The 16,922-nt window shown below is 41.1% G+C and overlaps 1 protein-coding gene across 2 annotated transcripts in view; it reads right to left on the bottom strand.

Moving 5' to 3' along the window:
* SDAD1 (SDA1 domain containing 1) overlaps positions 1-14,009 on the bottom strand; it is a 28,314-nt gene extending 14,305 nt beyond the window's left edge. Inside the window, exons 1-10 of one of the 2 annotated variants that reach the window (XM_032838022.1) lie at positions 13,881-14,009; positions 11,609-11,713; positions 11,051-11,149; positions 6,880-6,990; positions 5,101-5,172; positions 4,870-4,970; positions 3,209-3,266; positions 2,532-2,606; positions 1,071-1,172; positions 460-529 (exon numbers count right to left, since the gene is read on the bottom strand). In XM_032838022.1, the coding sequence (XP_032693913.1) occupies positions 460-529; positions 1,071-1,172; positions 2,532-2,606; positions 3,209-3,266; positions 4,870-4,970; positions 5,101-5,172; positions 6,880-6,990; positions 11,051-11,149; positions 11,609-11,713; positions 13,881-13,970 (883 nt within the window). In that variant the 5' untranslated portion in view covers positions 13,971-14,009. Of the gene's footprint in view, positions 1-459; positions 530-1,070; positions 1,173-2,531; positions 2,607-3,208; positions 3,267-4,869; positions 4,971-5,100; positions 5,173-6,879; positions 6,991-11,050; positions 11,221-11,608; positions 11,716-13,880 lie in introns of those variants that run through there. The other variant, XM_032838102.1, reaches the window with a different exon arrangement.
* Between the last annotated feature and the right edge of the window lie 2,913 nt (positions 14,010-16,922).

Below are 16,922 nucleotides of genomic sequence, written 5' to 3'. Positions count from 1 at the left end.
CAAAGTTAAGTCTGAAGGATCCCCAAGGTTTTGAGCATCCACATCTTGACTGTTTGATAAGAGCCCCACTTAACAGTTCTCAGAGCCTTGCTTCCCAAAGTGGGGTCGGGTCCACAGACCACCGGCAGCTGGTCTACCTGGTAGCTTGTTAGAGATACAGTATCTCAGGCCCCATCCTAGACCTACTAAATCAGAATCTGCCCCGGTAAGAGATTATCAAGTTTTCATTTAGTCAAGCACAATGTCCTACCACTACTGTTGGTTAAAGACATAAACAACTCTTCTTCCACATTCTTATTTTGCTGTGGACTGGGAATTACAACTTTAGAACACAATTCCCTAGGCTACAACCAACTAGTAACAACAATTACTGTTTATTAAATGCCAAGGAGCTTATATTCCTTGGTAACAGCCAGAGAAAAAGCCAGAAAGGAACTTGGCAAGTCATAATTATAGTACCTTGGGGATCATGAATCAAATGAATAGCTGAAAAGTTAAACACCTCTGGTTTCTTCTTCTTTTTTTGTTTCTGAAATAAAATGAGAAGAAAAACATTCACATTATACCACACTATTGCAGGAGGGGAACCTACAACAAATTTCTTTCAAAAACTTTCTTTCAACTAGAACTAAAGGTAGTTTTTGTCTTTTTACATTAAACCTCGGAAATGTTCCTGCAAATAGCACCCGTGAGACTTAAAAGAATTTAGAAATATAGACATTTAAAGACAAAGAAGGGCTAAATTAATGAGGTTTCAGACTAACCATTACAAAATACAAAATGTATTTCATTGGTATACTCTTCTGAGAAGATGAATCCAGCAAAAACACCCTATTATATAGGCCATCTTGATCACAAGTGAAAAGTGAGTTTAATCAAATTTATTCAAGTCACAGACCTTGCTAGAGCTGAAAACATTTCATCATCTAAAAAACCAGTACTTAAAAATTCATCACACATTTCTAAGTTTTTAAAAAATTCTATTTATTTCAAATTCTTAAAAGCTTTTGCTAAAAACCCTATTCTACAGTCTAATGATTCCTACCTCATTTGCCAGGTCCAAGTCTCACCTTGAGTACTTTCATAGCCTTTTCCAACCTTTTCTTGTGTTTGGAGCTTTTCTTCCCTGTGGCATATTGCACTAGCAGGTCTCTTGCTGTTGGTCCTTCATCCTGAAGAAGAAACTACTTTGTAAACAAGGAAAATCTGCATAGAAGCAAGTAGTAAGCCTTTCAGAGACTTCTTTGCATTTATACTCTGCAACTGCTATCAAAAATGAGCACAGCTTAAAATTCAATAAATAAGATTTGCCTATGTGTACAAACAGGTACATATAAAGACTGTCACTGCAGCACTGATTTTTGTTTTTATATTCTGCTTTTAATTCTTATGCAAGTATAAAATACAACTTCGTTTTTATTTGAAAAAAGAAACTGGAAACACTATCATTAGGAAAATGCTTAAGCTATAAAACATTCATATTCTGGAATATATGGAGGTTAAAAGAAGGAGGTAGATCTGTATGTACTAAATGCATTGGTATATCTATACATACAACACAAAGAAAGCAGGTTGCAGACTAAGGCACATATTATTTATATATATTTCAAAGATCTAATATACATAGAACACATACACATGGGAAATGCATGGGAAATAAAATGGTTATCTGTGAAGATGAAACAGGGAAGTGGGAATAAGACAGGATCAAGAAAACTTTTACCTATAGTATCTGTAAATTTTTTACAATAAGAATATATTATTTGGGGGCACCTGGGTCACTCAGTGGGTTAAGCCACTGCCTTTGGCTCAGGTCATGATCTCAGGGTACTGGGATCGAGCCCCACATCGGATTCTCCACTCAGCGGGGAGCCTACTTCCCCCTCTCTCTCTGCCTGCCTCTCTGTCTACTTGTGATCTCTCTCTCTGTGTCAAATAAATAAATAAAACCTTTAAAAAAAATCTTAAAAAAAAATAAAAAATAAAGAATATATTATTCACACATTATTTAAAGACAAAATGAATTAAAAGAGCTTATTACATTGTCTCGTACTGTTACCACAATGCTAATATGAGAAAGGATATTTTTCTTAGAATTTTTTGATTTTACTAAAAAATATTTTTTAATAAAGAAAATTTCATGACATATATCTTCATTTTGCCTTTTAAAAAGATGCCACAATATTACTCTTCTCCTTCTCTGCACACCCTGTGATACGGATACCATCTCAGAAATTACACGGCAGCAATTTTCATTCTAAGTTTGTATAATGAGTTAGAGGTACAGCTTTTCAACGAAGAACAAGGCTAAATGAATCCAATTAGTTCTTTACCCAATCTTAGTGAATGGAAGTGACAAATTCTAAATAGAATAAAATCTCAGCATGGCAGAACACAATCGAAGATAAAGGTAATATGTAAGCGTCTTTCTAACTTGGGCAGTCATGGATTTTACAATCTGTACTGGGAGCAACAATGAAATCTGATAGACTACGGTCAAGTTCAGAAGCATCTATGGTTGAACGTATAACCTCAGATTCTGAGTCGCTGTCCTGTTTCTCCTCTTCATCTTTCCCAAGGAAAAATGTCAAAGCAGCAACCAATATCTAAAGACCAATCAGAACGAAGTCAATTACTCACCCCAGCTTACAACAAAGAATAAATACTTGTGTTTATACATTATTCTCGCACAGAACTAGGATCTGAAGGAACAAAATCAGACTGATGGGATTTGGGCCCATTTTTCTCAATTAAAACATAATGTTGTTGTAACATTATTTGTCCCAAAAGTATATATAATTTTAAAAAGATATATTTAGATAAGAACAGCCAGGCTCTACGCAGTTACCCTTTAAGTAGACTACCAGGAATTTCTACATCCCTGCCCCTACCCCAAAAAGTGACATTGTAGCCTTTCTAACAAAAAGTCAAACACATTCTTAAATTTCTTTCAGCTGTGCCCAGGGCCCAAAGGAACAGTCAAGAATCATAGGAGAAAACAAACACTAAGGCTATCGTTGACTACAAAGCATTTAAAAAACTCCTAACTTCGTTTGCCTCCTCTAAAGCACAGATGACCCAGGGACCCAGACTAAACACAAAGGGAGCAGCATGACCAAACGCGAACTGCGAGCCCATACGGCACCTCTGCCTCCGATGCCCGTCTCCTTGCTACTCTCGGCCTTCACACAGCCTTGCAGACGCTCACCTTGGTGACCTTGGAGAAACATGCAGTTGTGATCACATTGACCGTTTTGGCATCATTCCTGGGGTAAGACAGATGAGTGTTTTCCAAGTAAATTTTCATTCTCTTGCATTTCAAAGTATTGACACAGACAATATATATTCCTGCATGTTAGACTCCACGGTTTAAAAAGTTGTGCGTTGGGGCACCTGGGTGGCTCAGTGGGTTAAAGCCTCTGCCTTCGGCTCAGGTCATGATCCCAGGGTTCTGGGATCGAGCCCTGCATCAGGCTCTCTGCTTAGTGGGACCTGCTTCTTCCTCTCTCTCTGCCTGCTTCTCTGCCTGCCTGTGATCTCTGTCTGTCAAATAAATAAATAAAATCTTAAAAAAATAAAATAAAAATTAAAAAATAAAGTTGTGCAAAAAAAATAAATAGTAATAGGAAAAAAAAAGTCATGGATTGCTAAATTGTCAACCATAGGTAAACATTTAATTAAACTTTAGCCCAGTCTTAGTCAGAAAACTTGGCAGCCATTTAGTATGGGTTGTTTTGAAGAATTTTTAATGACACAGGAACATAGTCAAGATAAGAGAAACAAAAAAAATGAATAAAGACTTAATAGTACTGCAAAATCCAACCATACCTAAAAATTCGTATGTTAAAGGGGGCGTCTGGGTCGCTCAACTGGCTAAGAGGCCGGCTCTTGATTTCAGCAGGTCATGACCTTAGGGTCTGGAATCTAGCCCCATGTGGGGCTCTACATTCAACAGGAGTCTGCTTGAGGATATCTCTCCCTCTCCTCTGCCCCTCCCCCTGCTTATGTGTGTATACGGTCTCTTTATACAATAAATAAATCTTTTATTTTTTGAAGATTTTATTTATTTATTTAACAGAGAGAGACAAAGCGAGAGAGGAAACACAAACAAGGGGAGTAGGAGAGGGAGAAGCAGGCTTTCCGCCTAGTAGGGAGCCCGATGCTGGGCTCGATCCAACGACCTTGGGATCATGACCGGAGCTGCCATTTAACGACTGAGCCACCCAGAAGCCCCATAAATAAATAAATCTTAAAAAAAAGATTACATTAAAGAAAGATCACAGTAAAGAAAAAAAATAGGAGAAAATATCATTAACTATTAACAGTGATCACCTCTGGGTGGTAAAACTATCAAAAAAAAATTTAAAAACCTTTCTAGCTTCTCCTAATTTTTTGTTACAATAAATATTACTTTTATAGTAAAAAAGACATGAATTGGGAGCAATGTACCAATAAACCAAAGTTTACAGAGCCTGATACTTTACATACATGGGATTAACGAACTTGAAAATCCTCAGAGTGGCAGAATAAAAAGAGCACAGATTTCACAGTCTGACATCTGGGTTTGAAGTTCAGCTCTGCCCTTGCCTAACTACTAAGCTTACACTCCATGAACTTTAGTTTTGTCACCTATAAAATGGGGATAATGCCAGATAAGCTGAATTATGTTGTTCTAAAGGTTGAAAGAGATCATATGAGGCGTAGGAGGCTCAAAAAATGGTTGCCGATGTTATTAGTTATTTGGATTGCTGTTTTTAAAAAATTTCCAACTTAATCTGTAACAGAGAACAAGAAAAATATTTGTCTATGTACTTTGTAGTAATTATAAATGAATGAGAGTCTCCTTCTCAAGAAACACATATACGTTACCAGATGTTTCTTCTGTAGAGCTCAATCATCACATCCAAAGATATCTTAGCTGCAGTTGCATTGCTGTCTCTTAGCATGGTGTACATGAAATTCTGCAACACCTTAAGAAAAAGAGGAGAAAGAAGACTTAATATAACACTGTATTATATGTATAACATGTACAATGTATAATATGTATAACCTGTACACTGCTGGTACATACTGCGAACATGGGAAACAAAAGGTACTTACTACGTTCACCTTATTGTTCTTGTGTTTTGCATTGATATTCTTGATATCGGTGACAATATGTGTGTATAAAGTCTAAGGAAAGGAAACAAAAACATACACATTTAACTAACATTTCTAATGTTGCTCAGTTTGAAGAAAAGTACAAATGTGTGGGAGAATTTAATTTTACCTACTTTTCATTATATAAGCACTGTAAACAAAACACAAAGCAGCAGCAAAAATGCAAAAGGGAAGTTGCCCTAAAAAGGTTGAACAAGGAGTTACCATATAACCCAACAAATCCAAGAAAAATGAAATCTATTTTTACACAAACATTCACAGCAGCATTATCCATAATAGCCAAAAAGTGGAAACAACCCAACTGTCCACTAACTGATGAAAAGACAAACAAAATGTAGTACACCTATACGACAGAGTATTACCTGGCAACAAAAAGGAAGGGCGTACTGACACATTCAACAACACAGAGGAACTCTGAAAGCAAGATGCTACGTGAAAGAAGCCAGACACAAATACTGTATGTTGGGTGATTCCATTTGTATGAAATACCCAGGACAGACAAATCTATAGAGACCAAAAGTAGATTAGTGGTTACCCAGGTTACCAAAAGTAGATTAGTGGTTACCCATACCCATTACCCATTAGTGAATGCTAATGGGAATGGGGTTTCTTTTTGAGGGGGATAAAAATTCTCCAAAATTGACTGTAGTGATGGTTGCAAACTCTGTGAATATACTAAAAACCACTGAACTGTACATTTCCAATAGATGAATCATATGTGAATTATATCGCAATAAAGCTATTTTTATAAAGGAAAATTGCTCCATTTACTTAGCCCCTAACAGGTATACCAATACCACAGGTGCCCAAAATATGCTCCCATAGACAACTTTTATCTCACAATTAGGCCCAGAAATACAATTGCTAAAATCAAATGGTGGCAGTCTCGAATACTTGGAAAAAAAGTTTTTTAATAAATGCAAACTTAAATTTTTCTTTCTTCAATTTCTTTCACAAACCTTCAGCCCTAGTATTACTTATACAAGCAAATACGAAGTCACAGGGAAATCTTAATAACAAAAGAAGTGTTTGGGAGATAAGGCGGGGGCTGTTAGAGTTAGTGGTGTCCAGTCCATGCTCTGATTTAGCTCGTTGGTGAGGTACAGCTGAGAAAGGCACGGGTTCTGGAGCCATACTGCCCAGGTTTATATTCCTGCCTCCCCACTAACATGGCCCGTGACTCTGGGCATCTTACTCTACCTCCTCGTGCCTCAGCCTTTTCATTTGTAAAATAACAGTAATAATGAACCAGATCTCATGTTGTGAGTAAACAAATATTTAAAAAGCTCTGAATGGTAGCTGGGAAAAACCAAGCACTCAATAAATGTTAGCTATTAGCACCACGTTGTATGCACAGAAGCACTGATTTTTTCCTATTAAAATTATTCTTAACTGCATCCAACAACATGAAGTATTAAGAATTCAATCTATAAGTTTTAGGGGCGCCTGGATGGCTCAGTGGGTTAAAGCCTCTGCCTTCCACTTGGGTCATGCTCAGGGCCCTGGGATCGAGCCCTGCATCGGGCTCTCTGCTCATCAGGGAGCCTGCTTCCTCCTCTCTCTCTGCCTGCCTCTCTGCCTACTTGTGATCTCTGTGTGTCAAATAAATATATAAATAAATCTTTAAAAAAAGAAAAAAAGAATCAATCTATAAGTTTTAACGTCACTGCAGGGAAAAATGAAAATATAAGGGGGGAATAAAGCAATTTTGCTGCTCACCTTTCGCAGAAGCTTATCATGGCAACGCAGAAGTTCAAAGAAGAGTTCCAGCAAACTCGATGGGTTGATGAGATTCTTATTTCTCAGCAAAATCAAAGCTTTGCAAAATGTCTAAGGAAGGAAAACATACCATGTGATAATGATGAAATAAAGATGAGAAAAGGGAGCAAGTATGTCCCAAAAGAACATGTTGCCTTCTGCTAATCGGAGACTATTCTGGGCATTAGAACAGAACAGTCTCTGCCCCCAGGGACCTTCACTGGGAGCAGGCGAAGAGCAGACAGAGGAGCAAGGAAGCACATAAACAGTATCTCAGACAGTGACATGTGCCATGGAGAGCGGTAATATCACCGATACGCAGTGACTGGGGGGGGCTGCTTTACACATGGAAGTCAAGGAAGTGTCAAGACAGGACAAACCCGGGGCGCCTGGGTGGCTCAGTTGTTTAGGTGTCTGCCTTCGGCTCAAGTCATGATCTCAGGGTCCTGGGGTCAAGTGCCACATGGGGCTCCCTGTTCGGTGGGGAGATCTGCTTCTCCCTCTCCCTCTGACGCTTCCCTGCTTGTGCTCTGTCTCAAATAAATAAAATCTTAAAAAAATATATGACAACCCCCTTGTGACCCATGAATGCACAAAGATAAGAAAGGTGGGGTAACAAGAACAGAATAAACTGGAATCATCAATCTGAATTTGTGACCTTCCAAGACAGTCCTTGGACGTACTGTTAGCACCAAGAATCAGCCAACAGCACTTACAGCCTCCTGCTTACCACCAACTTTCACAAGTACCCTTATCGCCCAAGGTTTGGCTTCTACTACGGTTCTGCATTAATGGAACAAGTAATACTTGGAGAGTCGTTGATTCCAAGTCTTGTAGCAGGAAAAGCAGTAAAAAAGGTTTTAGAATTATTTCTGCCAGAATGTAAGGATGCCAGGGGCTTAGGGGCGCCTGGGGGGCTCAGTGAGTTAAGCCTCTGCCTTCGGCTCAGGTCATGATCCCGGGGTCCTGGAATTGAGCCCCCGCATCGAGCTCTCTGCTCAGTGGGAAGCCTGCTTCCCACTCTCTCTCTGCCTACTTGTGATATCTCTCTCTCTCTCAAATAAATAAGTAAAATATTAAAAAAAAAAAAAAAAGAGGAGCTTAGTCAAAAGGACTGAGAACCTCTTACTGGCCAGGTGATAATAATTTGAACAAAAAAATAGATAACGCTTAAAGAAATGAATACAAGGGGCATCTTTGGTTAATGCTGGTTAAGTGTCTGACTCTTGGTTTCAGGTCAGGTCATGATCTCAGGGTCAGGAGATCACCCTGCGGTGGGCTCCAAGCTCAGCATTGAGACTGCTTAGAGTCTCTCCTTCCCTTTCCCTATGTCTCTCCCCCTGTACTCTCGCACTATCTGTATAAGTAGGAAAAAGTGAACAAAAACTTGGGAATAATTCACAAGTCCTGGGAAAATAACAAAACACTAGGCAGAAAGTCCAGCAGCTGCTAAGGACCGGCGCTTATCACAATCAGGAATTAGAAAGAGGAGCCACAGGTTTTAGGGCCGCCCAGGTGGCTCAGTCAGTCACGTGTCTGCTCAGGTCTGGATCCCCGGGTCCTGGGATGGGGCACCGCATCAGGTTCCCTGCTCAGCGAGGAGCCTGCTTCTCCCTCTCCCCCTGCCTGCTGTTCCCCCTGCTTGTGCTCGCTCTGTGCGTCAAATAAATAAATAAATAAATAAATAAAATCTTAAAAAAAAAAAAAAAAGGAGGATCCACCAGCTTTTTTAAAAATGAATCCTTTAAAGAGGAATGCTAATTACACAAACCCAATCCCTTGTTTCCGAGGAAAGGAAATCTCCATTAATTATTTTTTAAACACCTATTAATCATGATAAAAAACTATAAAGAAACACACACATTTACTTATTTAACAATGCCTGCAGACCGGTTTGGTTGGGTACTATGAGACACACAAAACTTAAAGGAAACCTAATTCCTTGGGAAGACAGTAAGTCTCATACTCAAAATCCCAATCTGTATGACCTATAGGGACTTGGAAGTTTTATGACGTAAGTAGACGTCCTTTGACTAACAGTCTGAAGTCTCTTTGGCTGTGCTGCCAGGTCCCACATCCCAACTGAAAGTCATTCAGTTTCCAACCAGACCTTGAAACTCTGGCTTGTCTGATGATATCTCTTCTTTAGGGCCTAATCAAATTAATAAAATCCTAAAGAAGTATAAAAACAGTAGAATTATAAAAAGTCTGGGAAAATGTAAGAGAAAGAAACAAAACGGAATCTACACAGGTAGTATAAGTTTTGGCAGAAGATATTAACATGTTTGTGATCATAATATTTGTGTCCGTTCTACCTGCTGTAGAGGTGTCTGAAAAGCAGATGTATGAAATCTGAAAATGCCTTAGGCTGCGTTCCCAAGAAGCAGAGGCTGATTCATTACAGTGATTTGTGGAGGGGTAGTCTCTTGTAGAAGAGAAGTAAAGGAAGCAGGGTAGGGCAGACCAAAGAAAAGCCGAGCAAGGATACGTCCTCGGCTGGAGACCAGCTTTAGTCCAGTCACACAGAAGCCTTGGAGCACAAACTGTAACACAAAGTTGGACCCACACTGAGAGAAGAGGCTGGGCTTTTGTACCTCTGGGATAGCCAGGTACCAGCGACAGGCTGAGAGGGCAACCTCTCAGATGCTAGGGCTGTCACTCAGCCAGAGACAAGGCACCGGAGAAAGGATAGCTCGGGGCCAGTAACAGCCAACATTCACCACAGGTGAGGGAGACGGGAGCACGAGGCTGGTAAAGGGGATCTCAGCCAGGACTAAATATCAACCACTAAAGCGACAATATTTAAATGCTCAAACTGGCCAGTTAATGAAGAAATTTACAAAATCAAGCATTATAGGAGTGCTCCTAATCAATTCTCGTTTGGCACTGCCCAATTCGAACTGAATTTTATTCAAACTCTCAAAATTTATTTATTTATTTATATTTTAAAGATTTATTTATATATTTATTTGACAGACAGAGATCACAAGTAGGCAGAGAGGCAGGCAGAGAGAGAGGGGGAAGCAGGCTCCCTGCTGAGCAGAGAGCCCGATGCGGGGCTCGATCCCAGAACCCTGAGATCATGACCTGAGCTGAAGGCAGAGGCTTTAACCCACTGAGCCACCCAGGCGCCCCCAAACTCTTAAAATTTAAAAATAAATGAATACATAAAGCACTGTACATTGTAATTGGGTTCTCAATGCATAAGATATTTGAGTGACTAGAAGGAATCACGTATTCAAAGGAACATCCTGGCAGGGTTAGCTTGCTGGAAGAACAGAAAGATCAGACAGAGAGGACTGTAGCAAAAAAGGAGATGAGCTCAAAAATACTGGCAGGCGCCCCGGCTGGCTCAGTCGGTAGAGCATCCAACTCTTGATCTCAGGGTTGTGAGTTTGGACCCCACACCAGGTACAGAGATTACTTAAAAATAAAATCTTGGGGCGCCTGGGTGACTCAGTCGGTTAAGCTGCTGCCTTTGGGCTCAGGTCATGATCCCAGGGTCCTGGGATCGAGTCCCGCATCAGGCTCCTTGCTCAGCACGAAGCCTGCTTCTCTCTCCACCTCTGCCTGCTTGTGCGCGCGCGCTCTCTCTCTCTGATAAGTAAATAAATAAAATCTTTAAAAATGAAAAATAAAATCTTTTTTAAAAAAAACCCAAAGGGCACCTGGGTGGCTCAGTGGGTTAAAGCCTCTGCCTTCTGCCCACGTCATGATCCCAGGGTCCTGGGATCGAGCCCCGCATTGGGCTCTAGCCCCGCATTGGGCTCTCGCCCCGCATTGGGCTCTCTGCTCAGCAGGGAGCCTGCTTCCCCCTCTCTCTCTGCCTGCCTCTCTGCCTACTTGTGATCTCTATCAAATAAGTAAATAAAATCTTAAAAGAAAAACAAACAAACAAACAAAACCAAAACATTGGCAAGAAGCAGATCATATAGGGACTTACAGGCCATGTTAGTAATTTTGAGTTTTACTCTAAGTATAGATGAGAAGCCACAGAAAGATTTTAAGGAACAGGTGACACATTCTGATTTACATTTTAAGAAGATGTTTAGCTGAGGCTGTCCTCATTTAAACACATATTATTTGCACACGTAAACACAGCACAATAGATCAATCCAAATACTGGACCTACCATTCGAAGATCTGGGTCCAAGACAGTGTGATTGTAGGAGAGAAGATCTTTCAGCTCTTGAGGAAAATTACTTAAATGTTCTGGATAGCAGTGACCAATCTGTAACAAAGCAAAGGTTCTTCTGAAGTTTCTTTCTCTCCTATAATTCATACGCACATACACATGATGCTCTGCAAAAGGAAAAAGGCTGTTTCACAGAAGTAGATGGTTTCAAATCATTTTTCTATTCTACATGCCAATTTCCTGACTTCTTTCATATTTCTTCTAATCTTAGTAAAACATGTGTGACACGAATTAGAATCTGCTCTTATGATGAATTTGACAAAAAAAAAAAACAAACAGCCTCAAAGTTTTGCTTTGGCTGGTTCTGCGAAACGCTCCAGCAAAATCTTCTAATTCAACTTAGGAAGAAAATAAAATTTGCAAAAAGGGAAACTTAAAAAAAAATTTTTAATTAAATTTCCATTCCTGACTGGAATAAGGTTGGGTATTACTGGAAAAATGTTCTGCAAACTGTATAAAACAACTGGTCTATGTTTTACTCAGAAATTATCTTACCTGTGCCATAAACATCACCAGCTCTGCCAGTTCTTTGCTAGGTTTATTTGGTTGTAATTTGAAAATCTCCACATTGGATTTGTAGTGATTATACTGCTGTAGAAACTGTAGGAAAATAAAATTTAAGTTGGTCACCTTCTATTATATGGCTTTCTCAGTAAAGAATGAGAAATTACTTAGTAGACATCTCTGACAGTGGCATGGAGAAAAAGGTATGGCAAAAGTGTGCAGGAACATCTCTTCCTTACCCGCATTCTTCAAAATAAGTTTTGAAAAATGTGAGCACATCATAGGTAATCTAAAGACCCTTTCCTTTATCATTAGAAACGTTGGTGATGTGGTGTAAAGCACATTAAAGCAAGAATCAAAAACTCATATTCAATATGTAGAACACTCACAGCAGCAGAAAAATATAGGTCAGAAAAAGTAAAATTTTATCGCAATTATATAAAATTCTCCAGTCAAAATCCCCATCTTCCTTCAAATAATGATTAAGATTTTATCCTGGAGTTCTAGATAGGATGTGTCAACAGCAAAAGCAATACACAAAAATAATAACAGTTCCACTTACTCAACACTTGCTATATGCCAAGTCATTATGTACATTATCTCATTTAATTATATTTAATTCTAACAACCCAGCAATCTAATGTTGGAACTCACCAGGCCTCAGTTTCATGCCCTGTATCTACTCTCCAGCCCCAGAGCACAGTTTTAAATTGTGTGAGTGTATGAGAGACACTGTGAGAATGAGTATTTTTTTTTAAGATTTATTTATTTACTTATTTTTAGAAAGAGACAGAGATGGGGCGCCTGGGTGGCTTAGTGGGTTAAAGCTTCTGCCTCCGACTCAGGTCATGATCTCAGGGTCCTGGGATCTAGCCCCGCATCAGGCTCTCTGCTCAGCAGGGAGTCTGCCCTCCCACCCCCTTCTCTGCCTGCCTCTCTGCTTGTGATCTCTCTCTCTCTGTCAAATAAATAAATAAAATCTTATTTAAAAAAAAAAAAAGAGAGAGCATGAGTTGGGGGAGTGGCAGAGGGAGAGGCTCTTCAAGCAGACTCCCTACTGAGACGGGAGCCCATGACAGAGCTCTATCCCAGGACCCGGAGATCATGACCTGAGCCAAAATCAAGAGTCAGGTGCTAACTAAGCCACCCAGGTACCCTGAGAATGACTACTTGTATTAGCAGCCCTAAGAGGCCCAGTGCACTCCGTATTCATTATCTCCAATTGGCGGGCATCTGTGTTAATAGCCATCTTAAACTAGCATGGTCAAAAAACAAAACTCTTGATTCCCCCCAACAAAACTCTTAGGCCTCCGCTTTCTCCAAGACCAGGAGTCAAGAAAAAGACCTACAGCCCCTACAAGCTTCAGATAGGACTGTGCTCTCCTGACTCCGCATCACCGCTGACAGGAGTGAGGAGAGGGCCCTAGAAGTCCATGTGCTCCCGGCAAGATCCTTATCTCACTTTTTCCCCCTCGTAGCCATAGTCCAGCCGCCACTCTCTGCCTTGAGATTGTTAAGAACTGGTATCATCACGCCCCTTAACGTTCATCGGTCACCACAAAGGTCCAGGGCTCCCGGGCCATCCCTTATTCCCCTCTCTCTAATCCCCAGACCAGAGGAGTTAAGGACTCTTGGGAGCGGCGGGGACATAATACTTCTTAAAGCACCCCAGCCATTCCGACGCTCCATGGAAAACTGATTCTCTCCGGACACACTACGGCCCCGTTTTCTTCCGCTCAGCAAGTGTCCTCTTTGTTCGTCGGTGCTGCTTCTAGAGCAGTGACATCCCTCCGGACTGGGACCCCTTCCTGCTCCTTAACCGTCCCCACGGCCAGCTTTGAATCCTGCGTCTGGGGGTGCACAGACGTCCGCTGGCAGGCCTTCCGACACACGGCTCATCCCGGGTCACCGACTTACTCAACTTAGGGGTCTCTGAAAACAAAAGGCTGAAAATCTACGTGGAAGTTGGAGATGGGGAGGGGGCATTTGTTCCTCCATCTCTATGAGATCGGGAGAGAAACCTTAAAGCAAAATCATCATCATCATCATCTCTAAGGGACTCTCTAAGGCAACAGGGACTACAGAATAGTGACGGGCAGCAATTTCCACGACGTGGGGAACGAAACCAGAGACATGTCCCCTCCTCAACCTCCTGTCTCCTCCCGAGGGATCCCTGGACCTAACCGAAGAACTTGGGGCAAGCCAGGACCCAGCTCCCTTCCACGCCTTCCCCCCTGCCCGGGCCCCGGCGCCGCACTCCCACCTCCTCCACGTAGGCTGGCGGATCCCGCTTTATAAGATTCTGCAACTGCGGCAGGTTGCTGGGCAGCTTGTTATTGTTTCTGCTAGACATGTCGGCTGCTGACGGGCTCCGCAACGAATAGTTTCAAGAAACCCCACAACGCCCGCAACCGCCAACAGCGTCGGCCGCGTGGGGGACTCCTGCTTCCGAGAATGACCGGAAACTGCACAAGAGACGCCCGGTAGGCGGAGCCATGCTGGCTCTTAAAAAAAAAAAAAAAAAAAAAAAAAAAAAAAAAAAAGGCAGAAACCGGAGAGCCTACGGGAGCCTCGGAGTGTCAAATTTACTCCCACCGCCAAACTGCTTATTAGGGGTTTACACGAGGTTTTTATTTCCCCGCCCAGAAACATTAGTTTATATCGCCATTCTGACACTCCTATGAAACAAATAGATAAGAATTAATCCCACAGCCTAAGGACAGAAGCTTTTTCCTCTGGGAGTAGAGGGCACTATCTATCCCATTTGGGGGGGGGGGCGGGAAGAGCGATGAGTTGCTTGATGCTCTTTCGCTGTAACTTTAAATCGTTTTTGTTTAGTTTTTGGTTGTTTCAACCCACCGAAGGTCACCCAAGGGAAAAGGGGTGTGGCCTGGATAAAATGTAATCGTGCTGATTGATTTTTAAAATGCAAATTAATTTGTATGTAAAGGACCGCCTTTGTTAATAAGCTTTATAGGGACTCTTCGGGCACAGGTTGCTGGTAATTCGGAGAGAATACGTTTCTGCAGTTTCACGGTGTGCAAAAACAAGTGTGATGAATGAATCCATTAACGACTTAGGGTGTTGTTCATGCAAAAATACGCGTGATCGCTCACTCTGTGCCAGGCAACGTTCAGGCACTTCGCTTGCATTACTCATTTAATCCTCGGAAAAGCCCTCTAAATTAGGTTCTGTAATTATCTGCGCTGCACAGAGGAGGAAGCACGCTCGGTCAAACTGACTGCCCAAAGTCATACATACTGGTGTGGGAGCTGAAGATTTCAGTCCAGTTTCAGCTGGAACTAGATGAGAAAGAAAAAAAGGAGCCTCACAGCTGTCACCTAGTAACCGATCCGGCGTTAGTAGAGGGACAGTGGTATTCTCTCGCTTAAGGGAAACAATTTCAGGTGCACCCGGCTGCCTTAGTAGGCCAGAGCATGCCACACTTGATCTCAGGGTTCTCAGTTCAAGCCCCACGTTTTCGGTAGAGATTACTAAAATAAATAAATTAAAACAACAACAACAACAACATCAATTTCACAAAACAGCAACTTCATTTCACTTCAGGTCATCACAGAACTGGATAGAATGAGCCCAAAACAAGATAACTGTAATCACACCTGAGCACAGACAAAATCAAGACTGTGTGCAAACCACCATTAATTTCTCAACTAGGTTTGGAAAATGGCTGTTCTGTTTATTAATTGTTGAGTCAGGTTCTTGTGACGTTATTAAGAAGTAAATGTAGGCAGTAAATATATATATTTTTTAAATCCTATTCAGAAGGGCATCTTGCTGGCTCAATCTGTAGAGCCTGCGATTCTTGATCTCCGGGTTATGAGTTCAAGGCCCACGCTAGGTGTAGATATTATTTACATGAGTAAATAAATTTTAAAAAACTAAAAAAAAAACAAACCCACTCATAGATTTAAATTAAAAATAAGTCTATAGGTTGTATTAGGAAAAAAGTATCCTCAAAATGAAATATATTAAAAAACTTTTTGAAATTATTTAATAGAATTCCTGTCAAAATCACAAGCTTATGTACTATGACTCTTCCATCGCAAAACTATGACATGAATAAAACACTCAGGCCATATCACAAACTTTTATTTGCCACCTGTATGTCAGGAACTAGGGTAGGTGCTAGGAATCTAAAAATAAATGAGGCATGGGCATTTGCCCTTGGGGAACTCACAGACTGAAAAGGGAGACAAATAGAAAAGCACTTTTAAAATGAAAATGTTCTTACAGTAGAGCAGTGGAAACCATGGAAAGAACAACGCAGCCTAGAGGAACCAGAATGTCCGGTAGTTATGGTACTACTTGCTTGAAATCCTGAAAGAAGAGGAGCTTTTCTGGAGGAGGGGAAGAAAGGCTTTCCACACAAAGAAAAAAGCCTGTATAGAGGTACAAAGGCTTGAAAAAGTCTGGTGGATTTAAGGGATGGCCAGAGGTTTGGTGTGACTAAATGTTGGGAGGGGGATGTGCAGCCCGGAAGGAGATGAGAAAAATGAGTCAGGGGAGGTTATGGAGTCTTACTGATGGGAGGGTTTTTGTGCTCGTCTAAAGAGGGCGTATAAGTCTGCTCAAGAGAAAACGAAGGCTGAGAGTGACTAACTGAATACATATTTAAAAAAAAAGTTTATTTGACAGAGAGAAAAAGAGAGAGAAAGAGAGAGTGTGCACAAGCAGGGGGAGCAGGAGAGGGAAAATCAGGCTTCCCACTGAGCAGGGAGCCCGATGAGGGGCTCCATCCCAGGACCCCGGATCAAGAGCCGAGCAGCTGCTTGATTGAGCCACCCAGGCGCCCCCATGTTTAAGTATATGAGCCAGATCAACACCAAGAGAACTCCGTATTCATTTCTATATTTAGAAATACCTATAGAAATATATATATTGAATTGGCAAAGGAACTTTCCATCTTTTCCTGATCCCTAAATAACTTTGACCTGAAGTGAGTTATTCTAGGAAAGAAAATCCCCTTTCTACCTTTGCAAAAGAGACCCTATAATAATTATAATATGGATCTGATCGTCTGGGTTCAACTGGAATAAAAATCTCGGTATTACAGGTGCCCAGACTAGGGGCTAGTTTAAATTTTGATTGCATAAGAAGCACCCTCTTCTCATATCTTTATTTGGGGTGCCTTTTGCAGGAATATGATATTCCAGACAGCAGCTTGAATGCCAGCCTTGAGCCATTAAATCTTTCTTACAAGCAGTAGGAAGAAGGAAGATGTGGGAAGGCGTAAGGGTGCAGCTCCCAGCTGAACTAGCCTTCTAAGAGTTCCGAACAATGCAAC

Source organism: Lontra canadensis, unplaced genomic scaffold (genome assembly GCF_010015895.1).
Source record: "Lontra canadensis isolate GAN:19392208 unplaced genomic scaffold, GSC_riverotter_1.0 scaffold1, whole genome shotgun sequence".
Taxonomy (NCBI): Eukaryota; Metazoa; Chordata; class Mammalia; order Carnivora; family Mustelidae; genus Lontra; species Lontra canadensis.
Note: the sequence above shows the minus strand (reverse complement) of the source record. Positions and strands in the feature narration are given on the sequence as shown.